The 25,032-nt window shown below is 49.6% G+C and overlaps 1 protein-coding gene across 1 annotated transcript in view; it reads right to left on the reverse strand.

Annotated features, from left to right (window-relative positions):
- Nucleotides 1-9,967: 9,967 nt before the first annotated feature.
- The window catches only part of COTL1 (coactosin like F-actin binding protein 1), a 44,056-nt gene continuing 28,991 nt past the window's right edge, over nt 9,968-25,032 (reverse strand). Inside the window, exon 4 of the mRNA XM_030863176.3 lies at nt 9,968-11,162. Coding sequence (XP_030719036.1) covers nt 11,052-11,162 — 111 coding nt within the window. The 3' untranslated portion in view covers nt 9,968-11,051. The remainder of the gene's footprint in view (nt 11,163-25,032) is intronic.

Below are 25,032 nucleotides of genomic sequence, written 5' to 3' on the forward strand. Positions count from 1 at the left end.
TTATTTTTAGTTTTGAAATATTCCTTAGTGACTCTCGAACTTACTCATTGCTAAGCGAGAGCTCCCAGCAATCAGAGTAGTGAGAACATAGAACCACCACACCCCTGTACAATGTACTCGAGAGGGGTCCAAGGGCCTCCGGGCAGGCAGGCTGCAGTTTGAAGTAGGTTGTCTACACTGGAGGTAAGCAGCAACCCCTGAGACCTGAGTCAGGCTTAGAGTCAGACCCAGCTGCTGATGGAAGGGCAGGGCAGGCACATACACCAGGAGGCCAGCAGGGATGGGGTACGGGGTGGGGGGTGGTGGCCTGAGTCAGGCTCCATGCAGAAAGCAGAAACAATTCTAAGTATTTTCGGCAGAAAACAGTTTAGTACAAAGCACTAGGCGCTTACAAAGCTGAGGGCTGGCTGGAGGAGCCGGCCCAGGCCCAGCGGCAGTAATGACCTCCAGGCGCTGCAGAACTGACCCACCGGGGGAGCTGCCACAATCAGGAGGAATGAGAATCAGAAAGCTGACAAGGGGACTGCTGAGTGAGGAACACATCTTCAGAGCTGCAGTCCAGGGGTGAGAGCCCCCACTGCTGCCCTGCATCTAGACACCCCCAAAGCTGGAGACTGGACACCAGCATCCCCACGACCTTGATGGCCAAGAAAAAAACAGACCACAGAGACACAGCTTCATCTCCTTCCCACCTTCCAGACCTCCTGTGAACGCATTTGATTGGCACAGCCAAACTCATCCCCAGAACCTGAGCTCCAAGAGAATTTGGGGAATTGGTTTTTAACTTTTCAAAGGAGTTAGAATGAACACTGAGTACCCAGGGTCATTACCCAAGAGACACAATACATGACACGAGTTCGAGGACCCTGACGGGGGCCTGGGAGATAGGGCAGAGTCCAACTCCAAGGCCCAACAACACACTCACAAGGTGGCATGGAGAGCCTTGGGTGGCGCCCGTGATTATTGTTGATATCAAAATTTCAATGGCCATTCTGTATCGAGTGGTTGTCATTATTAGCCAAGCACTGCGCTGAGTGTTCCATGCCTTACCACGTATCAGATATTTTGCCACAACCTTATAAGATGGGGACTGTTGTTATTATTAAAAAGGTAATGAGGGGTTTTCCCTGGTGGCGCAGTTGTTAAGAGTCCGCCTGCCGATGCAGGGGACACAGGTTCGTGCCCCGGTCCGGGAAGATCCCACGTGCCGCGGAGCGGCTGGGCCCGTGAGCCATGGCCGCTGAGCCTGCGCGTCCGGAACCTGTGCTCCGCAGCGGGAGAGGCCACAACAGTGAGAGGGCCGCGTACCACACACACACAAAAAAAGCTAACGAAACTGAGGCTCAGAGGGGTTTTATTACTTGCCCAAGGTCACACAGCAAGTGAATGGCAGAGTCAGGATTAGAACCCGTTTTCTTAACCACAATATGACATTGGCTACCACAATTCATCTTTGATTTTCTTTTTAAATAAGAAAACAAGTCTGTGCTTCCTAAATGCAGTTTGTTTGGAAGGCAACTGTTCTAAAATATGGGATGCAGGGGGAGGTAAATAATGAAAGGAATCCTTTGTGGGGGAGGAGCTGGAATCTACAGGACTAAATGGTACCTCTGCTCCTTTCAGAGCTAACATTCTGTTCTAAAAGCACACCTACTTCTCCCCATTAAACAGCCACTGTATCTATAGCCATGCTGGAAGTAACTCCCACCGGGTCGGGGTCTGGGGGAGGGAGGGATACTGTTTCTTGAAGGATGCTGTGATCATCCCTGAAGCAATCTACAATTCGGTCCCCGAGTTGCTATAGCAACTCCCCATCTGGGTTATTTAAATGAAATAACAGAAGCATCTTCTGTCTCTAGGCTATTGTGGCTTTGAAAAGTGATTCATTCATTCATTCAATAAATATTTGAAAGTGTCATCCAGGAGTGGCAAATTCAAATGCTTGTAGGATCAGACTGCTGACATAAAGGAGTTCGTGTAAAAGGATGGCCAGGGGTTTAACCAGAGAGGTGAAGACTGCAGGGCCCTGGAGAGTGCACACACACCCGCATCTGTAAGACCAGCTTTCTCAGTCCCAAGGCTCTCCTCGCTCTGCTGGAATGTAATCCCAGTGTTACTAGATCTTTGGATTTGTCAGAAGTTGAGAGCTGGGTTTTTATGTGAAATCTTTCCATTTTTAAACAGTGGCAGCCAATTCAAGATTTGAGGTGGGGCTTCTGAGTACCGTTGTGCAGGTCGTACACTGCACAACTCTGGAGTCACTAGTCTCATGTAAGTTCGGGGCAAACTGTGCAGCTATATATGTGCAATCCCATCACATCAAGGAGCCAAATCTGGCTTATCCAGCTTGCCAAGTGCAACTCTCTAAACATCCAGTCATAGAGGTAGGGCTAATTTAATGACTGTCCAACTATCCAGTATAAGTCATAAAAAGTGATGACTATAGTAGTATTCACCGACCTGAAAGAGTGTTCACCACATATTGATGAGTAGAAACAGCAAGTTACAAAAACATGAACAGAGTACAATCTCCATTTTTGAAAATAAAAATGTATATGCTGCTTTAGAAGATCTGGAAAGATATACCCCCAATTGGGACGAGACTTCTATCTGAGAGGTAGAGTATCGGATCATTTTTATCTTTATCTTTTTTTTTTTGGCCGTGCCTTGCATCACGTGGGATCTTAGTTCCCCGACCAGGGATCGAACCTGCACCTCCTGCACTGGCGGCACGGAGTCCCAACCACTGGACCAGCAGGGAATTCCCTATCTTTATCTTGTTTATCTCTGCTTTGTAAATACTTTTAGGATGGCAAGTAATACTTATACAATGAAAAACGTAGCAAAAGGGTGGAAAGCAGGGCTGTGGTCAGAAACAGGGGTTCCCAAACTCAAACGTGCACCAGCATCGGCCTGAGGGCGTCTTTAAATGCACAACCCCCCAGCCTGCCCCCAGAGTCTGTGATTCAATAGGCCAGGGACTGGGCTCGAAGAGTCCGCCTTTCACCCGTTCCCAGGTGACGCTAATGCAGTGCCTGGACCACGAACACCAAGAACCAGGGGGAAAATGAGTTACTAGGCTCTACCCCCTGAAAAGACCTTCTTCTCAGGGTAGCTAAGGATCACTCGGCAAACTTGCTAAAAATGCAGATTCTGGGATGGTCCCCAAAGACAGTGACTCACTGGGTCAGGGTTGGGGCCCAGGAATCTGCGTCTTAGCGAATAAGCCAGGTGATTTTGCTGTGGGTGCCTGGGGACATGCTTTGAGAAGCACGGGCACCTCTTTGTAGTGCCAGCTCATTTAGGTGGTATCCATGTACTGAGTATTAAGTGGGTTCCTACTGTATGCCAGGCACTGTGCCAGGAACTGGACAGATGCATAAGCCATACCCCTGCCCTCCAGGTGTGACCCTGGAGGCAGAACCAGAAGGAGCAAACACCCGGTGGAAGGCTTCTGCTGAGGCTGACGAGAGGCGGTGCAGGGATACAGGACGTGGGGGCCTGGGCAGTTGTGCCCTGGGTCTTGAGGGAGGCAGCCTGGAGGAGGGCGCTGGGAGCATCTGGGGACTTTCTTCCTCGTGATCTTTCAGACTAACAATTTGTTCTTAACAGCAACCAGCCGCACTTCTGTTGGAGTTTGAATCTTTAACTCAAAACATGTGCTGTTGGGGCACATGAAAAGATGCTCAACATCACTAATTAGCAGAGAAATGCAAATCAGCACTACAACGAGGTACCACCTCACACCGGTCAGAATGGCCATCATCAGAAAGTCTACAAATAAATGCTGGAGAGGGTGTGGAGAGAAGGGAACCCTCCCGCACTGTTGGTGGGAATTTAACTTGGTGCAGCCACGATGGAGAACAGTAGGGAGGTTCCTCAAAAAACAAGGTAGAATTACTATATGATCCAGCAATCCCACTCCTGGGCATATACCCAGACAAAACTAGAATTCAAAGAGTCATGCACCCCTATGTTCATAGCAGCACTGTTCACGACAGCCAAGACATGGAAACAACTTAAATGTCCGTCCACAGGTAAATAAATAAAGATATGGTACATATATACAGTGGAATATTATTCAGCCATAAAAAAGAAAATGATGCCATTTGTGGCAACATGGATGGACCTAGAGATTATCATACTGTCAGTCAGAAAGACAAGTATCATATGATATCACTTATATGTGGAATCTAAAATGACACCAATGAACTTATCTACGAAACAGAAACAGACTCACAGACATTCAGAACAGACTTGTGGTCGCCAAGAGGGAGAAGGATCAGGGAGGGGTGATTGGGAGTTTGGCGTTAGCAGATGCAAACTATTATATAGACAATGGATAAACAACAAGGTCCCACTGTATAGCACAGGGAACTGTATTCAATATCCTGTGAGAAACCATAATGGAAAAGAAGATGAAAAAGAATGTATCAATATATATATGTATAACTGAGTCACTTTGCTGTACAGCAGAAATTAACACAACATTGTAAACCAGCTATACTTCAATTAAAAAAAAAAAAAAAACTCACGCTGTTGGGCAGCAGCCAGGCTGTCTGTTCTGGGCGGGGCCTCTGTGAGAACACTCACCGCTGTTCCCTTTGCTTCCCCGGCCTCCTCCATCCGTTCTAGTTCAAACAAAGTCACCTGTCTAGGTGAGCCCTCTGTCATTCCTCCCTGCCGTTGCTGGGTACGCTATGCAAATTCTTCTGTTTTTAAAAATTCTTGAAACTTCCATAACCCAAACAGACAGGAAAACAGAAAATCATCTGACAAATTCCCACCTGCCCATGACACAGATGCTTCCATTTTATAGATTTCCTTCAGCTCTGTTACAAATAAATGAACCAAGCAGACACAGCTGGAGTCTCACTCTGACCCTCCCTTTGCCTCCTGCTCTCCCTCCCCACGACTCACCCCTCAGGGCATTTGATGTATTTTTGCTCCTGCGCATATATACGCACAACCAATAGGTCATGTTATTTTGTCTGAAAATTTAGCTCTGGTGTTACCATCCTCTACCCTCATCGTTTTGCAAGTTGCCCTTTACAACTTTTTTACACCCATCTTTATGCTTTGGGACGTATCAGAAGAACTAGTTTGTCCTGCCCGTGCACACCATCCATGGCTCTGCATGTCCTCCTTGCTAGTGCCATCAGACACAGCCCTGCTGGGGATGTGGCCAGGGCATGTTGATGTCTGCGCTACTTCTCTTGGCTTTACCAGAAATAACCCATGGCAGTCTGTTGGCCCTCAGTTCAAAGGGGCTTCTTTTCTCCCTTATTCCCCAGCTGCAGGGCAGCTCCCCCAAACCAGGGATGGTGATGGGCTCCCCGCTCCAGATCCCAGGCACAGGCAGACAGAACAGGGTGGATCCCGAGGGGACCTGCAAGGCTCCACAGGCCAAGTCCCCCCCAGAGCCCCAGACTCAACGGCGTGGCTCGTGGCCTCGGGGCCAATCTGCCCCCTCCTGCCCCACCCAGAGGAAACCAAGGTACCCCAGTCACCCCAGCCCTGGGGCACACTCCAGCCTCTGCAGCAACCTCCCTAAAGGTATCTTAAGGATCTTCCAGAGACAATGATAAGGGAGAAGCAATCAGGATAATGGCTTTGAGCCCCCAGAGGTGGAGAAGCCGGACAGGTACATGAGACAAGTGGACAGGTAGACAGGTACGTGAGGTACGTACCGGCCCTCGGGCAGAGCCAGCTCCCGGGGGAAGGAAGCCGGGAAGCCCTTGGAGCCTCGGCCTGGTTGAGCACCGACCAAGTCTGACCCCGATCTAGGCAGGTTTGGGTTCTGTGTGGAGCTCGGAGAGGGGTGCAGAGCCCCACATGCTCCCAGTTCAGGCCACACCTGCTCCAGGGGAGCCCCACTCATGGACTGTTTACTGAGCACCTACTACGCGTAAGGCCCTGGAGACATGGTCCCTGCCCTTGAGAGGTTCACAGTTAGTAAATAAAAGAGGGAAGTTTCCTGACTCTCCTGTAACGAAGGACCACAACTGAGGGCTTAAAACAGTAGAAATTTATCCTCTCACCGTTCTGGAGGCCGAAAGTCTGAAATCAAGGTGTGGGTAGACCCAGGCTCCCTCCAGATGTTAGAAGCTCTGCGGGGTCAGGGGGTCCCTCCTGCCTCTTCCGGCTCCTGGGGGCTCCGGGCGCCCTTGGCTTGTGGCCGCCTTGCTCCAGTCTCTGCCTCTGTCTTCAAACACCCTCCTCCCCTGTGTCTGTCTCAAGCTTCCCTCGGCTTTCTCTTATAAGGGACACCTGTCATTGGATTCAAGGCCCGCCCTAAATCCAGGATGGTCTCACCTGAAGATCCTTAACTAATTACATCTACAACAACCCTAGTTCCAAATAAGGTCCAGGCACAGGTTCCGGGGCACAGGTGTATCTTTGTGGGACCACCATCCAACCGACCACACAGGGCGTGGGGAACCTTCTTGAAGAAGCAGGTCAGAGCAGAAACCAGTCTCTCTCTAGAGGGAGGGAACGTAGCCTTCAGGAAAGTGAAGGAAGGAAGGATGCCGGATCGGGGGTCCAAGGAGGAAGTGGACAGAGTCCTGAGCAGAGAGACAAACAGGGCCCCTGCCCGCCGCCATCCCATTGGGAAGTTTAAACTTGATCACAGGGCAGTGAGGTGCTCCTGGGGGTGGGGGGCGGTTAGCCTAGGGCCGGGATGGAGCTGCAGGTGGGGAGCAAAACTCTCTGCTAATTTCAGGAAGAGCTTTTCTGACCGGCAAGAAAAGCCATTAGGAGAAGGAAACTGAGGTGCAGCCCACCTGGCCGGCCACCTCCGACCTGACTCAACCTGAGTGCAGAGCTGCCTCCGGTCTCTTAACGAGTCACCTCCTCACAGCCGACCTTTTAAGGTTCTCGTTTTCACCTCTCTTCTGTGAGTCACTAAGATGCGGGGAACAGGAAGCAGCAGGGAGATGAGGACAACCCACCCTCACCAGGACAGCAGCTGGGGCTGAGCCCCCCTTCCCAGCCTCAGATGGCCCCCCGGAGACTAAGCGTCCATGGGGAGGCGGGGCCTCCCCCGGGGGATCAATCAGCCCCCTCCACCCCAGCCCCGCCCCTGCAGTAATTGGCTGGTTTCCATGTAGATCTCCTCTGCCCCACACGGACCCCTGGGCAAGTCCCCTGAGCCTGGGGCACCCCATGCCCCAAACAGTGCCTGGTCACAGGTGTGGTACTTGATTTTATATATATATATTTTTTTATTGTTATTATTTTTGGCCGCAGGGCATGCGGGATCTTAGTTCCCTGACTAGGGATCCATCCCAGGCCCCCTGCAGTGGAAGCGCAGAATCTTAACCACTGGACCACCAGGAAAGTCCCCAGGCGTGGTGCTTTAAAAAGGTCACAGGTCTTGGCACTCCTCCTACTGAGAGGCGGGGTCAGTGTCCCCTCCCCTTGAATGTGGAGGGGCTCATGACTGCTTCCCCCAGGAGCGTCCAGGGGAAATGCTGCCATGTAACTCTGGAGAGTTGGTCAGAAAAGGCCATGCAGTCTCGTTTTGGTCTTCTGGGATGCTCATTCTGGGGGAGGCCGGCCACCGTGTAAGCCCACAGCCCTTAAAGAAGATGTGGTCCATATGTACAATGGAATACTCCTCAGCCATAAAAAGCATGAAATAATGCCATTTGCAGCACCGTGGATGGATCTAGAGATTATCATACTAAGTGAAGTAAGTCAGACAAAGAAAGACAAATACCATATGATATCACTTATATGTGGAATCTAATATATGACACAAATGAACTTATCTATGAAACAGAAACAGTCGCACACAGACAGAACAGACCGGTGGTTATCAAGGGGGAGGGGGAGGGAGTGGGGGGGTAGGGATGGAGTGGGAGTTTAGCAGATGCAAACTATTATATAGAGAATGGACACACAACAAGGTCCTACTGTAGAGCACAGGGAACTATATTCAATATCCTATGATAAACCATAATGGAAAAGAATATGAAAAAGAATGTATGTATACGTATGACCGAATCACTTTGCTGTACAGTAGAAATTAACACAACATTGTAAATCTACTATACGTCAATCAAATACATTAAAAAAAAAAAAAAGGCCACAGGCTGATAGCACGGTGGCAGGACAAGCTGAGCGCTCTGATTCACAGCCCAGCATCAGCGGCCGGCCACGTTCAGCCTGGGCATCCGGCCCAGTCAATCTGACCGCAGCCAAAGGAGAGACCCTGCTAGTAAGAATCGCCCAGCTGAGCCCTTCCTAAATTCTGGTCCCACAAAAGCAAGGGCAAGACATGGTGGTCGTTTTACACCCTTCAGTTTGGGGTAACCTGGAACGGCTGCTGAATGCCCAGTGCATCAGGTAATTCAGAGCATGTGTGAGCAAGGAGGCTTGAGTACCCAGAGCTCCACCCCAACCCCTGCCAGGCCCTGATGGAGGTCAATCCAGGGCGTCCAGGCCCTGGGCAGTGTCGGGAGCAGGCGGAGGCAGCTCCAGGCAACGTGACCAGACACCTGCTGGATGCTACTTACAGGGGATAATGAGCTAAAGGCAAAGTCTCTCTGCCCCTGAAGACCTCGAGATCCCATCAGGCACCCTCTGAAATCCCAGCTGAAGGCCTGAACTTCAGCTTTCAATTAAAACCAAGCTCCTTGACACACAAACCCAGCTCCACCCTCTTTGCTCTTCCCCTGGGCAAACATCCCCACGGAGCTTTTGCCTGCTTCCCTCCTCTCCTTTGGTCCTCAGGTGTCACCTCCTCAGGGAAGCCCTCCCTGGCCCCCAACCAGGCCCAGTCCCTTTGTGATTTACTCTCACAGAACCTGGCTTTTCTTCCCAAAGGGGTTTATCTACATGTGTAATTATCCCAAGTTCTCTGACCAGAGCTAAAAGCCCGTAGGCCAGGAAGCCGGAGACCTACTTTGACTCTCTCTGCTCTAGGTTTAGGGAAAAACTGGGGCACCCCGAGCTATCAAGACCTAGCGGCAGGCCGGATGGGATGAGGACTGAGCCCTGCTGGATACCCTCAAAATCCTCGCTGTTCCTTAAGGATTTCGCGGATGAGAGAACTGAGGCCCAGGGAGGTTAGCCAACTTGCCCAAAGCCACACAGCCGTGAGCAGAGGGGCATGGCTGGGGATGGGCCTTGGGCGACCTCCAATCTTGCCCACATCTCGCAGGATTCCTTCCTGCTCTGATTTCGGTTTCTGCCCTCTCCCCGCACCCTCCCCTCCCCACTGTCAGCTCCTCCAAAGCCGGTTGTGCATCTGAAACTCCTCTGGCCTCATTCTGCACTCCCACTGGGGCTAGCATGCTGGAAATCCCGTGCTGAAGCTCTAGGACAGCCTCATAAAGGAAGTCACAGCCCAGCTGAGGAGGACGCTTTCTCCCAGCTTTTCCTGAACACACAGAGAGGAGGCTTCTGACCACACAAGACACATCACAATCCCGCCATCTCCTCTCTATCTCCAATCCAGGGCCTCTCCACTCCCCTCACGAGCTACAGCACCAGGGCCACTGGGAAACCCAGGTTCGAATCCCAGCTCTGCCACCTTCCAGCTGGATGGCCTCAGGTGAATCACTGAGACTCTCTGAGCCTCAGTTTCCATAAAATGGGGATGTCAACAGCACCTATTTCTATCTTTCTTTCTTTCTTTCTTTTTTTGCCACACTGTGAGGCTTGTGGGATCTTAGTTCCCCGACCAGCGATCGAACCTTGCCCCCTGCATTGGGAGCTCGGAGTCTTAACCACTGGACTGCCAGGGAAGTCCCAAACAGCACCTGTTTCTGACGGTTATTGCTAAAGCTTAAACAAGCTACGGAATGAGAATACGCCAGCCCCTAATAGCTCCGTGAATGCCGATTCCATCTGAATACGACAACCGCCTTTGTTTTTCCAGTAAAGTGAGAAGCTTTATAAGACCAATCAGACAGCCTTGTTTTTTGAAAAACAAAAAACCCATTTATTTCTGTAAACCGTTTTGAGTGCAGATGCTCTTCACGACCCCAACACAGCACAGACTTCCCCCAACGAAATGAACAAGGAAAAGAGAAAAAGAATGCTACCAAACGTGCTCACGAAGAACCAAGCCAATCTCATCTTTCTCTGAAAAAAAGAAAACCCTTTTGCCGGTGTGGTGCTACCAAGGATTAAAACCACCTACTTTCTGGTCCCGAGAGGCCGGAGCTCCTGCTGTACATGCTCTGTCCCCCGCTGTCCTTGCTGTCGGGCAGAGGACCGACTGGACCTCAATTCCCATCCCGCACCCCGGGCCTCTCTCCCTAATGCCCTCACCACTTGGGGAGCCTGGGAAGTGAACCCTGAAGGGCTCCTCCTGTTGAATCTGGACTTAGACCTTTGTCCCCACTCCACACCATCGTGAGATTTTGATCAAGAGGGTGGGAAAGGGGCCACTTCAGACCGGTGGCAAAGCCAGGCAACTTTTAAGGCAAAATTTCTCTCTTCTCTTTCGGTCTGAGTCAGCCCTGCACATCTCTGATGGAGCCTGGAGCTTAGGCAACTTGGGATGGGGGGATGGGGACTCTGGAGCGACTCTCGGGGCGTGTGAGCCTGGCCAGCGGGACATGTGTGTGCTTGTGGAGGCCGCCGTCGAGGGCACAGCTGCCTCCTCAGCGGGAAGCAGGCAGGCGCCGAGGAAAACCAGGATAGCAGCCATGGCCCGGGCGCCACAAGCAACACGAGGTTGGTGGGTGAGGCCGGGCAGGCTACTTGTGCCGTCAGTGAAATACCAGGAGAGGGTCACCAGGGGAGGCACCTCCGATCTGATGATGTGTGTGCCCTCGGCATCAACATGATTTTTCTTTAGAACAAGAAAGGGGGGAAAGAAAGAAAAAAAGAGAAAAGAAAGATGTTCCATGAGCTTCGTGGGCTAGGACGCGGCAGGGGCACAAGGGAAGCGGGGAGGGGAGCTGGGTTTCGGACGGGGTGCTGGGCGCTGCCTCTCATGGCGTCTCCTCTCCCTGGCGGGCTGGTGGCTGAGGCCGTGGGCCCCTCGCCCGGGGAGCAGGCAGATGACTTTGGCAAGGGGCGGGGCGCGGGGGCTACTCCGTCTGGGCGTCGTAGTTGGCTCCGCCCGCCTTCTTGAGCTCGTTCCTGATGAAATCGTCCTCCAGCTCCCTCCGGTCGCTGATCACAAACTCTTTGGCGAAATTCTGCCGGAACAAAATAGAACACAGAGTTCCCGTTAAAAAGGAGGGGACGGGAAAAAAATAAATAAATAAAAATAAAAATATATAAAAAAAAGAGGGGACGGGATCTGAGCATGGCTCAGGCAACACACCAGGAAGTCTTGGCACCTAAAACGCCAAGAAGTGATCAAAATGAAAATCTGGTGGCAGAATGGTTTGGCAGGGGAAGAAAAAACAAACCCAAAAATAACGTGACCAGAGATCAGGAAATGGGTAAAGTCGAGATACTGTGCAGCTCCAAGACCAAGGGGATGGGCCAAGGTCAGGTCTGGGTTCGGATTCTGGCTCTGTCGTTCTCCGGCTGTGTGGCCTTGGGCAAGTTCTTTCACCTCTCTGTGCCTCAGTTTCCTCATCTGTGAAAACCCATCTTCTCAACAGAAGAGGAGATTGGAAAGGTAGGCAGGTCAGCTGGTAAATGTTTAATGCCAGGCTCTCTCAAAAGAGGGGTGGTGGCGGGGTGATTTGTAGCTTTTACGCGTTTCCAGGGTGTATATATTCACGTGATATCTGATTACAAGCTATCAACAGGGGACCAGTACGTGGGGCTGGGAAGAGATACATGACTGGATGTCACAGGCTGGTACAAGGTAGCTTCAAGCTCCCCTGTCACAGTGATGCAGGGCCTCTGGTCCCAGGCCTGAGTGATCAGCACAGACACTGAAGGCACTAAAGGATGTACTGGGCTCTTCGGCCACACTCAGCTACTGGAAGGCAGGGAGTCTGTCTCCATACATTCAAGAAAAACCATGCCGTGTGACGGGGCTACAATGAGAGCAAATGGAGGCAGTCACTGTGCCCTCTTAGGGCACACGTTTCAACCGTAAAACCCCACAGGCCTGGCACCCGTGGGGCTCTTATAAATGCCCGTGGCATGAATGAGTGACACAGGTGATCTGGCTTAGCAGGTAACCCTGAAGCATGAAGAATCTAGAGTTATTTTAATACATAAGACTTCCATAAACAAGGAAAATTTCAGGATGGTGACAGGTAAAAATACAGAGAGGGCTCCCCTGGTGGCGCAGTGGTTGAGAGTCCGCCTGCCGATGCAGGGGACACGGGTTCGTGCCCCGGTCCGGGAAGATCCCACATGCCGCGGAGTGGCTGGGCCTGTGAGCCATGGCCGCTGAGCCTGCGCGTCCGGAGCCTGTGCTCCACAACGGGAGAGGCCGCAACAGGGAGAGGCCCGAGTACCGCAAAAAAAAAAAAAAAAAAAAAAAAGAGTCCACAAGGAAATAATGTAAACAATTACCACTATTTACAAAGCACCTATGGGTACCGGACACTGCCACACATTAGCAAACTTAATTCTTAAAACCTTTAGTACGGTATTCCTAGATAGGTACCCAAGAGAAATGAAAGCATATGTCCACACAAACACTTGCAAACACAAACATTCATGGCAACATTATTCATAACAACCAAAAAGTAGAAGCAACCCAAATGCCCATCGAGACATGAATGGGTAAACAAAACATGGTCTATCCATGCAATGGAATATTATTCAGTCATAAAAAGGAATGAGGTAGTGACACAGGTTACAACAGGGATGAACTTCAAAACCATTATGCTCAGTGAGAGAAACCGGACATGAAAGACCACATATTGTATGATTCCACTTATATGAAATGTCCAGAAAAGGCAAATCCAGAGAGACAGAAAGTAGATTCATGGTTTCTAGGAGCTAGAGATTGCAACAGAAAATAATGGAAATGTGCTGAAAGTGGATTGCGGTGATAGCTGCACAACTCTGTAAATTCACTTTAAAAAAATCACTGAATTGTAGACTTAGGATGAGTTAATTTTGTGGTATGTAAGTTATACCTCAATAAAGCTGTTTTTTTAAAAATCCTATAAAACGATCAATATTATTTCCATTGTGAAGATGAGAAAACAAAGGCCGGAGATTATGACACCTGCCCAAAGTCACACAGCTAGTAGGTACAGCCGACTCTAAAGCTGGACTTCTTAAAAGTGTCACCATCCCCTTTAGGAGTGATGAAAATATTTTGGAGTTAGATAGAGGTGGTGTCTGCACAACATTTGTGAGGTACTAAACGCCACTGAGTTGTGTATTTTTAAATGGTGGTGAATTTTATGTTATGTGAATTTCACCTCAATTTTTTTTTCACCTCAATTTTTTAAAAAACAAGAGAAAGGAAAAAAAGGAGAATGACTAAACCAGGAGCACAAGATCAAGTTTTACAATATTAAGACGAAACGTTCGCCATGCCAAACCACCAAGAATACTAACAGGAAGGAGGAAATGGGAGGTTAATATTTATCAGGTACCTATTATGTACCAGGTGCGGGCTCACACATTTGCTCACTTAATCCTCCCTCACTATATTAGCTTTTTTTTTAAAGATAAGATCCGCAGGCCGGGCTTGGAGAGATTGTGTAACTAGCCCAGATGACCAAACATCCTTTCAACCCTTTCTACTCCCAGCCTGCCATGCTGTGCTGCTAAGCGTCTGTATAAGTCATCAGCACACCACTGAACACAGCAGAATGGCAGAGCCAGAAAGGGGAACCCAGAAGTAATGTGTTTCTCAAGCTGAGCCCCAGTGGCAGGGGGAGGGGCGAAGAGCAGACCAGAAGGAGGAAGCCCACAGCTCGAGGCGCCTATAGAAGGAAGTCCAAAGTTCCTCTGCCCTGTGGTAGCTATATATGGCAATCTAGAGAAACAAGAACACTCACGCTTGTGTCTGTTAGCCATTAGACAACTTAGATTAAAAGAAGTTTGATAAGATCTCAGAAATCCACAATGAAAGTGCACATAGAGCACAATTCGCCTTCAACCCACAGGTATATGGGAAGTCGAATCATAGCCAGCAGGAGCAAACCAGGATAGCAGAACCCAGTGAAACATAACAATAAACGTAAATGAACAAAATTACCTTAAAAAAATAGCTATGTCTCAAAGTGCAAAGAAAAGCAGCCCCTAACCCTATATACCTGAGAATCTGAGACGTTTAAAACCAAAAGATTTGCCAAAAAATGATTCTTTCAAACAAAAGTACAGAGAAGAGCAACGTCACCCATCCCCACTATAGGAACCAGCCCCTGCCCTCCAGAGGGCAGGCAGGAGGGGGCCAGCCACGTGGATGTGGTCCCAGCAGGCCTGGTGGGCCTCCTCCACCACAGGATGCTGGGGGGTTAGAGGCTTCAAAGGGGAGCCGATGCTTCCCCTCAGGGTGTGGACTCTGCAGAAAGTCCCGCAAAGGTCTGAGTCAGCCTCAACCCAACTCAAAATGACTGTACACTCCTCCACCTCTGTTCCTGCCAGGGTTCTCACAGAGCAGGCCTTCGACGTGGCAAGGGAGATGCCACCACCTCTGTGGAGTGGGCTTAAGTGTGAGTTTTCCAAAAGAGGCAGAAACAGAGCGAAAACAGCTCTGTGCACAGCCAGACTTTGATGTGGGAGCAACACCTGGGACCTGCATGGACTTGCCTGCGCTGAAAACCACAAAGAACACATCTGCACAAAGCTGGGCCACCTCCCCGCCACGCTCACACCTCTGCTCTCAGCCACTGTCACTGGCATCCTCCAGGCAACACCTCCTGGGGCAGAGGCAGGCCACACGAGGGCTGCAAGATGAGGGGGGAGGCAAGTCCTTTCTCCAGAAAGGAGACCAGCAGGGCCCAGAGCAATGCTAATACGTAGGGAATTTTAAATTTTCTAGTAGCCACACTGAAAAAAAGTAACAGGTGACATTCATTGTAATAGTATTTGATCTAACTCTATACCCAAAATATTGCCATCGTAACAGGTAATCAATACATAAAACCATCAGTGAAACGTCTACAGTTTGCGCTCCGTACTAAATCTTGGAAAGCCAGTGTGTACTTTGCCCATAGGCACGGCACACAGCAGTATGACAAGCCAGACTTCACGTGCTCTGCAGCCACACGTGGCTGGTGGCAGCCCAGGTCTAGATAGAACAGGAAAGAACCTGAGAGAACAATGTGCTCAGTCAAGGAGAATCATTAACCATAAGATATTGGAGCCGATCTGAGTGGGGGAGGGGGAGCCTTTGGGGACGGCACAGGGAGAGTGTGAAATGTTCCGACTTGATCTGGGTAGTAGTTTCATGGGTACGTACAAAAATTCAAAATTTTTAAATTCAAACATTTATCAAGCTGGGGGCTTCCCTGGTGGCGCAGTGGTTGAGAGTCCGCCTGCCGATGCAGGGGACGCGGGTTCGTGCCCTGGTCCGGGAAGATCCCACATGCCGCGGAGCGGCTGGGCCCGTGAGCCATGGCCGCTGAGCCTGCGCGTCCCGAGCCTGTGCTCCACAACGGGAGAGGCCACAACAGTGAGAGGCCCGCGTACCGCAAAAAAAAAAAAAAAAAAAAATTATCAAGCTGTACATCTAAGATTCGTGCATTTTCCCCTATGTACATTATACCTTGATTAACAAAAACAGGTGGGGGGGGCAGGGGACATTGAGCTGAAAGAGCCTTTGAAACCCTGACATTCACCCCCTTATTTGATAGAGAAGAAGTAGGAGACCCAGAGAGGGGAAACTATTCATCCCAGGGCGCACAGCAGCCTCCCCTCGGGGCCCTGGGGGCAGGTCCTCACTCCTCCGCACGCTCCCCGCACGCTCCCGGGAGGCTGCTCCAGCCTGTCTGTCCCACCCACGTAAGCATCCGTCATACCCTCAAGGCTACCAAAGCCACATGCCAGAGACTTCAAAGCAAAATATGCCAGTCTGGGGGCACTGTCACCTGTGGTTCTAGAAAGATCTTCATGTCTGGGAACTCGGGGTCCCTGGCTGAGAGCCTCCAGACAGGGTCTCTCCCTTTTCTGCCAGTGCAGGACTTTTCAAAGGAAGAGGCCTCATCGAGCTAAAAAGGACCCCAAGATGGTTTGGAAACACACCAGTCAAGTTCAGGATACATTCTGTCCCTGTGACTTCTCTCAAGTGCATTTAAGTTCATGCTTCAAAGATATAAGATGGACATTGGTCTGCTTCCAAGGAGGGCAATTCTAGGCAAGGACTGGGGTTAGGAATTGGGGCTCTGTACATAGTCAAGAATCTATTTGCAAGGCTGGTTTTAAAAGTGTATAAGTATTTTCCTATCCTTGGTTTTAAATCACGCCATTTTTAAATGGCTCCCAATTGCCTGGGTTTCAAGCCCAGCTTCAGTCCTGAAACGTGCTAGGAGTAGTTTGTGCCAAATACAAATAGGGACAGCTGTCCATACGCATCTCCGGCACCCTGACCCTCCCCAGAAACTTACCTGCCCCGAGCTTCAGTCTCCTCATCTCCAAGCAGGGACAATAAGAGGACCTACATCCCAGGGCTGGCTGTGATGCTCGGATGAGTGTGAAGTAGAAGTGCTCCAGAATGATTAGGTAATATTTGAAATGACCCTGAGTTACCTTTGTTCTCAAGATTGTTAGAGGAGTCTGAGCTATAAAGAAGTTTTCTGAAACACTCAGAGCACAGGGAGTGGCTAGTTCCTCTTCTCTCACCCACACTGATTTCTCCATTCCCCACTATTTACTTTTTAATGAAGGGAAGTCTGGAGAATTCCTCGGAATAAGCAAGGTAGTGACATTGGCTCTCCTGGCCCTTGCAGAGAGAAGACGGCAAACCCAGCTGCTCGTCCAAAAGCTGTGCGTGGGATTAGCCACAGGAGGACAGAGAAGAAGCCTGTTGGGGTAGGAGTGTGTCTGGTCTTCTACCTAGAACATTAGGACCATGGTGGGTTGCTACCCTATGCAGAGAATATGGGTGCTGGGAAGGTCTGGGAAGAAAAAATGAGTGGGAGTCTTTGACAGTTAAGTTTGCGATGCCAGCAATGGACATTTCTACAAGGCAGGCCCGGGGAGGAAAGGTGACCTTCGTTGTATCCAAAGACAATGAGAGCTAATGCAATTCATTCTTGCAATAAACACGTGTTTACTGAACACCTATTATACGCCAGACACTCTCCTAGGCCATGGGAAGTCAAAATCTGGTACTTACAGGTCCCTCTGAGAGTCTAAGAGCAGAGAAAGAGAACCAGGGGGCTCTAAAATGTCCCGAAGGAAGCCATCAATGGCTCTGGGCCCTGGTTTCCACCTCCGTGAAAGAAGAGGGCTTTCTTCTTTCATAGGTTCTAGAAGGCAGGCTCGGCCAGCCCTTTCCCCACCAGCCATCTGTGGATTTGCACCTGAGCCTCCAGAGCATGTGGGACAACGTTCCACCTTGGACACAAGAATCAAGGAGCAACGGGGGAAACTGGCACAGAAATGTCAACTTTGGGATTAGAGCGTGGCTTTCGAAAAGGAGGCCTCGTGCTAGTAAAGTCTTGCCAAAAAACGGGGGATGGAACCTCCCCTCCCACATGTGTGAAATAGGACAGGGGGTGGATGAGACGCATGCTGGCCACAATATTGTATCTTCTCCCCCAAGTAGGCAAAGATTAATTATAAACCAAAGACCTTGGTCTGCTGAAGAAAAGCAGTTGGTCCCAGCAGCCTGCATCTTGCTAGGAGAAAAGGCACCCTCCAAGGAACACGGGCCTGATGAAAATGCACAGTATCAAAGCTGCCAACCCCTCCCGGGTCCCCTACGCCTTCCCTCCTGCAACTATTCTACAGCGCCTCAGAGATCAAGGTTTTCAAAATCCTTCCAGCAAGGTGTAATTCACTCAAAAAGAACAGGTTCTCGTAACTGGCGTGAGTCACCACAGACAAGGGAAAAACAAATAGATCAAAATGGTAGGGTCCAGTGTTTGACAGATTCGGGAACACAGGCACCTGCGTCACCATCACGGGGCAGAAACGACACGACCCTATTTCACTAAGGAGAGGACAAAGGACAAGAGAGAGGAATGTGGTGGCATTTCGAGTGGACACAAGGTAACTGCCCAACACAGATGGATGGGGGAAAGCATGATGTCTTATAGCAAGCTGGGGTAGGTTTGCGTCCAAACCTAAAAGGAGCAGCCATCCATATGCCTTGAATCCTGACCCCCGCAGGGCCACCCACCTCTTTAGCATGTGAGTGGCTGCCTGGGTTCTGACACCCCCTGCTTTCCTGACCACGGACATTTCCAGAAGCCCTGACTCCATTCCGCCTGATTTCTGACTACGGCTCCATCTAGACCAGGGACGGTAAGAAAGCGGGAAACAAACTCTGCTCGCTTTTCCAGTATCCATGACAGACATCACTAATCAATCCTGGCACTTTCCCCACTGGGTCCAGACTTAACCTCAAAATCCTTAACCCAGACCTCCAAACAGCCCCTGCCATGGATCACTCGACAAACGATATTAAATCCATGTTTAGGGCTTCAATTGCTGCCTGGTTGAAATTGTGCTTAGCATTTCTCGTTCCTCAGTGACACCCACGTTGGGGACTTTTTCCCAAAGGAATAATTCAACAGAATTTTTTAAAAATTATAACACACATACTCACAGATGTTCATTGTCAGTAAATACCAGACTGCTTCCACTTTTCAACAGAAGTTGGGTAAATAAGTAGTATTTACACTGAACACTTCATACATAGCAGACACTTATGATACAGTATTTTACTTACTTTTTACAATTCCATGAGTTTAGATATTATCATCCCCAATTTTCAGAGGATGCTGAAACTCAAGGAAGTCAAGTAGCCGGCAAAATGTCGCACACACGGTGAGTGGTGGGGCTGGGACCGAAACCCGTGTCTAACTCCACGCCAAGGTCTTTACCAGGAGAGTGAACACACACACACACACACACACACGTACATGTAATCGCATATTCACTAACAGAATAGTATTCAGCCATTAAAATTATGAAAACTGAAAGCATTTATGAAATGTTACATGAAAGGACACACTGTACCACTGCTGTGATTAATCCCGTTTGTAATAACACGTACCACGAGGCCAGGGCTCCAGGGGAATTAGCAGAAATCGCTGAGTGCCTGATCATCATTTAGGTCCTTAATTTTGTCCGAACCATTTTTCAAAACCACACCACCCTGGGAGAAACCACCAAGGGGGAGAAAACAGAGAGCCTGGAGCTTGTTCTGGGAAGGTCTTTCAAAAGGCAGGATGTCGAGGGACAAACTATGACAAGGACGAACGTGGGGTTGGTCCATGCAAGGGAAGACAACGAGGGAGGGAAAATCTGAAAGACAAACGTAGAGAGTGTAGGCAGCCTTCAGCCCCGACAAGCTCCATGGGGTGTGCACGCCACACACGGAGACCTGTCTGGACTCAGCGTTTGGGCTCCTTCAGTAAAGACCTGCACACACTCTAAACTGGCATCCCCAGAGCATGGAAACTGTCTGCTGTTGACAGTGTGGGGAATCACTGTGTGGACATCAGGAGGCCAGCTGGCGGGGGGCAACCAGGCAGGCACCACGCCAAGGCCAGCTGGCCGAGGTCTGGGACCCATCTGGGGTTCAGTGATGGGCACCCGGCCACAGCCCCCTGGCAGGGCAGGCTTGTGCAAGCGGCTTCCATTTACGTGCTGGGCTCAGGGCTTGGGCGTCTTCCTCTCCCAAGGGCTTTTAACCTCCTGGTAGCAGGAGCATAGAACCAGGTTCCCCACTGCCCTTCCCACTACTAAAGCGGTCTCTGAGCCCCACCAGCTGGCTTCTGTCTTGACACTCACCTTGGCTTGAGGACTCACCCCTCCCAGCCTCAGCTTCCTCATCTGTATATTGGGTGTATAATGGCACCTGCCCCTCCACACATGATCCCTGGCTCCACCATTCACAGGCCGCTTGGGAGCTTTGTATTTGTGTTACATAAAGGACACAAGCATGGGAAAGCCCCCTTGCCTGAGCCCAGGCCCAGGTGAAACGCATCAGCACAAGAGGCCCTTTCTGGTTCTGAGAAGAATAAAGGGCCTTTCCACAAACCAAGGGCTTGAAGAAGCATAAAACTCCCTGTAAAAACAAACAGCTGAAACCCTTTAAAGATGGATGAAGCCCAAAGCTGGTCACCCGAGGGCCAGGCAGCAACTAATGCTTTGCAAGGGGGAGCAGCAGCCCCGTAAATCTCATGACACAGAAGTGTGTGGGCTCTCCCGGCTGACCCAACCAGCTCTCAACTCTGCTTTTCACTGACACAAAGCAGAGCCTTTGGAAATTCCAATCCACCCCTAAATCCCTCCCTGAGTGTAAATGGCTTCCACAATTTAATTCAGCCCAAAGAGCAGTTACTGAACATTTACTAGCTTCTGTCCTAGGAATACACCAAGAATAAGACACAGACTACAGCCTAGGTGAACAGATCTGTGTCTTCACTTTTTAGCACCTGTTTAGTACTTTTCTAGGTTTGAGAAATACAAATTAAGTGGCCATGGTCCTTGCCCTTGAGATTAGTTTCTAGGGTCACTTAATTATAATTCATGGAATTTGGGTCATAGTATCATACAAACAGATAAAGGAGCAATTAATTCTGATTGAGGCTGGTAGGAGAATGGGGTAAAGAAGAAGGGTTTTGAAGGATGAATAGGAGTTCATCGGTCACTAAAAGGAGAAACCTTTCACATCCTTTACTTTCCTTTAATCCTTCCAACAGCTCTATGAAATTTTACAGTCTCTTTTTCCTAAGTGAGAACAGAGTCTAGAGATAAAGTTACTTGCCCGAGGTCCTAGGATGAAAAGTTGCTAGAGCTGGAATATCAACTTGGGTCTCACTCCCCTTAAGCCCATGATCTCTACCATTTGACACAGCAGCATTTTTTAAAAAAAGAAACACTGTGCAATGATGTTCAGTTTCCAGTTTAAAAAAAAAAAAAAAAAAAGGTTCTACCATCAAGGAGCTTGAGAACCAGATCAGTAAATTTAAAAAATAAATGTAAGAGGTTTGTTTCCTGCAGAACTTCTCAGAGCCTTCTCAGAGTGCTAGAGGACTTTGGGAAACATTCAGTGGGGTGAAGTGACAGAGTCAGGGCCCCAGGGGCCAGTCTACAAGCACAGGGGACATTGGGCAACTTCCCCAACTTCCCCGGGCCCCAGTCTCCTCATCTATAAAGTGGGGATAATGACAGAACTGTCCTTGTTGTGAAGAAGAAATCATTTTAATGTGTGGAAAGTCCTTGAAAGTGCCAGGCATGTGGTAGCGGCACAGTAAAACTCTTGTTATTAATATTACTACCATATTGGTACACAAATACGACCCTCCTGGAGGAGAGTTAGGACATCTGGTCCTGGCTCTGGGGGTGGAGGGGCTCCGGAATGTAAGCCAGCCCTGATCCTGGGGTTTAGAGGCCATGAGGATACACTACACTGATGATTCCATGCAGTCACTGACATGCCCATCCTTCCCACCTCTACTTCTCCTTGGAGGAAACACTCCCCGCCGTTCTTTTCCCAGTGCTGAAAGCTGAGATCTACCTCTGGTTACTTGGCTCCGTGAGCATTCGTATGATGTTAAAAAATACAAAACAGATAAAAGGACCGCGTGAACAAAGTGATTCCGCAAGGCCAGCACAATGCTTCATCGACCGAGTCTGCTCTAAAGCAAGACAGCCTGGCCCAGCGCGGGCAGGTCTCTAACGGGGGGTGACTGCATCGCCCCGGTCATCCCACAGAGGCGCCGGAACAATGGGACGGGTGTTGTGTTGATGACGGCTGTGACGACGCAGCCGCGCACCCTGTCCACTCAGCACATTCCCAGGGCTCGAGTCCGGCTGTCACCATGGCCCAGCCCAGCACCCGTCACTGCCCGTGGCCTTGCTGGTCTTGTCTTGTTTTCCACCAGCCACAGATGCAGCTCAGCATCTCAGCCCGGCTCTGAACACAGACTAAAGAGACCCAGAATCAAACCTCCTGATTTTTCACTCCTCTGGGCTCCAGCCCCAGGCCTGCTGCTTGGTAGCCATGGGTTCGGGGCAAATCCTATCACTGCTCTGGGTTAGGGTTAGGGTTAAGGTTAGGATGAAGGTTAGGGCTCCCCTTGCTGATGCACCTATGTGCAGGCCCCAGGCTGGAACCTGAAGGAGTCTGGATTGTTTGAAGTCAGCAAGGGTGGGTGAGGGTCAGGACCTTCCTGTGTTGCTGATGGATGTGACTTTGATCCAAGCCATCTGCAAGACAGTCAGGCAGGATGGCTCAACAGTAAGATTCATGCCTTGTGTCCCGGGCTCAGCACGCGGACCTATCGGCTCCCAGGGAAACACTCCACAACCTAGAAAGCTGTGCATCGTGGTGCTGTCTAAGCAGGACAGCTGGGAGTCATAAGAGCCGCACTTCCAGGCCTCTACCAGAGATAGTTCTAAGCGCTTTCCGTATAGCTGCTCAGTTAATCCCCACAACAACCGCAAGAGGCAGACACTATACCAGCCCAGTTTTAGCCATCAGGGGAGTGAAGCCCAGAGGACAGCAACTTGCCCAAGGCCATACAGTAAATGGCCGGGATGAAATCTGAACTCACCCCATCTGGCTCAAACGGCTATACCCCAGACCACTGCACTACAAACTCTCTTTGTCCGACAAAGCGAAGTATGGTTCATTTAAATGTAATATGCTGTCGTAAACGAACTACCCCATAAAAAATGAAACAATTTCAGAATAAATCAAAACAGGATACGACACAGCAGGTCAAGTCATCCAACTCATTTTTAAGTGGGGAAACTGAGGCCCAGGAAGGGAGAGAGACTTGCCCACAGGCAGGCAGGTGGCGTAAAGACCCACTCCTCTGGATTTCAATGTCTCTACATTAATTTACATGGTCTACGTCTCATACAAAGCCTAAGGATGTGGGTACATTAGTTTTATTATTACAAAAACCAAGGGTTATGAGTAATCTTACACTAAAACTCAATCCATTTATTCTTCACATGGAAACGGTGGTAAAAGGCATCTAGGGATGTGATCCTGTCCCCAAGACACGGAATCCAGAAAGGTCCATCTGGAGACCCTTAGAGAACATCTGTTCTGAGTCTCCATTAAGCAGAGAGGACAACTGACACACCAGATCAGCATGATTTCGGTGACTGTCAGAAAATACCATTATGCCAGTAATATCGACCCCTTTGTAACATTAATGGCTGTATTTGCAACTGTAGTATAAATGTGAGGTCTTGTAATAGCTTCGGGTAATAAACCTTTTTAAATGCAGAGGTGAAAAATGTGAAAGGTAATGGTCAAAATATCACATTGCACCTGCAGTTCAAGATACAGTCGTCATCGTCGTTGTCGTCTGTTCCCCCCCACCCCCACCACCACTGGAGGGGACATTTGTGCTTTTCATCTACCAGCATCCCTTTCTTTTAACAATCGGAGCTGCCAATCATGGGACCCCACCTGCCTGGTCCACGGGATGTGCCAACTGGATCATTTTAAGGGAATGATTGACACTGAGGGAGGGGGGCTCTCTCTTCCCCTGGGATCAAGACCGGGAAGAACCACCATGCCTGGACCATTTCTCCCGCTGCACAGAGGCCACCTGAGGACAAATCCAGGGGAAAGAGAAAAGAGAAACGAAAGGAAGATACTGCTTCAGCCCTGGATCCAGCCACCACTAAAGCTGGCAACCCCTGCGCTTCCCAGTTCAGAGAGCCAAGCAATTCCCCTTTTTGCTGCAATGTATTTGAGTTTGCAAACAAATGAATTATAACCAATACTCCCAATTGAGGTTACCAAAGAATCGTATTTCCCCAAATCACCCTCTTAACCCACTGAGCCAAATTGAGAAGAGTTCTAGATATATAAAGAACTCTGCAGACTGCTAATAGGTTCAGGGTTTCCTTTGGGGGGGTGATAAAAAAAAGTTCTGGAACTTTCCGGACGATGGTGATGATCGCCCAACACTGCAAATGTACTTCACGCCACTGAACCGTACACCAAAAGGGCTAACATTTCATGTTACTGTATTTCACCACAATCTTAAAAATGGAAAGAAAACAGGAGCATTGCAAGATTCAGAAGACTGCCGCCACTGGACACATGTCAGCAACCATCTTCTCCCTGTGTGCCCTGTTCCCCTGGCTGGCCAACAAGAGGGCTAAGTGTGGAGGGCGGAGTCCAGCAGGAGACCTTCGGACTTGGACATGCATTCTTTTGCATTTTCCATTCTGTTGCCATAAAGGAGATCCTTGAAAGCTGGTTAAGCATTAAAACCCCCAACTGGGCTTCCCTGGTGGCGCAGTGGTTGAGAGTCCGCCTGCCGATGCAGGGGACACGGGTCCGTGCCCCGGTCTGGGAGGATCCCACGTGCCGCGGAGCGGCTGGGCGCGTGAGCCATGGCCGCTGAGCCTGCGCGTCCGGAGCCTGTGCTCCGCAACGGGCGAGGCCACAACAGTGAGAGGCCCGCGTACCGCAAAAAAAAAAAAAAAAAAAAAAAAAAAAAAGTGGAAGCAACTCAAGAGGTCAACAGCAGGGGGATTTTCAGTACCTCACGGTGGAAATGGGACGCTCAGCCGCCAGAAAAACCTTCATTACAAAGACTCTGAGGCCACATAATTTATGTAATTATGTTATGTTAGAAAAAAAAAAAAGAAGAAGAAGAAGAAGCTGATTAGGGCGTGATTCACAGGCTGTGACCAAGCAATGCCAAGAGGTAGGTGAGCTTCCCCGCAGAACTCGTAGCGAAGATGGAAAAATAAACCGTAAAAATGGAATGATAGGAAAATTTTTTCCTATTATTATTTTTTAAATAGAAGTTTTATTTGGGGATAGTTGAGGATTTACAGAAAAGTGGTAAGAGACAATACCAAGAGTTCCCATGTACCCCACCGGTCATTTTGACAATTGTTAACATCTTAGGTTACGGTGCCACATCTCTCACAGCTAAGAAGCCAACACTGGTACGTGACTACTAAACTAAACCCCAGGCTTCATTCCGATTTCACCAGTTTTTCTGTTCCGGGATCCAATCCAGGACACCACAT

Source organism: Globicephala melas, chromosome 19, assembly GCF_963455315.2.
Source record: "Globicephala melas chromosome 19, mGloMel1.2, whole genome shotgun sequence".
In the NCBI taxonomy this organism is placed as follows: Eukaryota; Metazoa; Chordata; class Mammalia; order Artiodactyla; family Delphinidae; genus Globicephala; species Globicephala melas.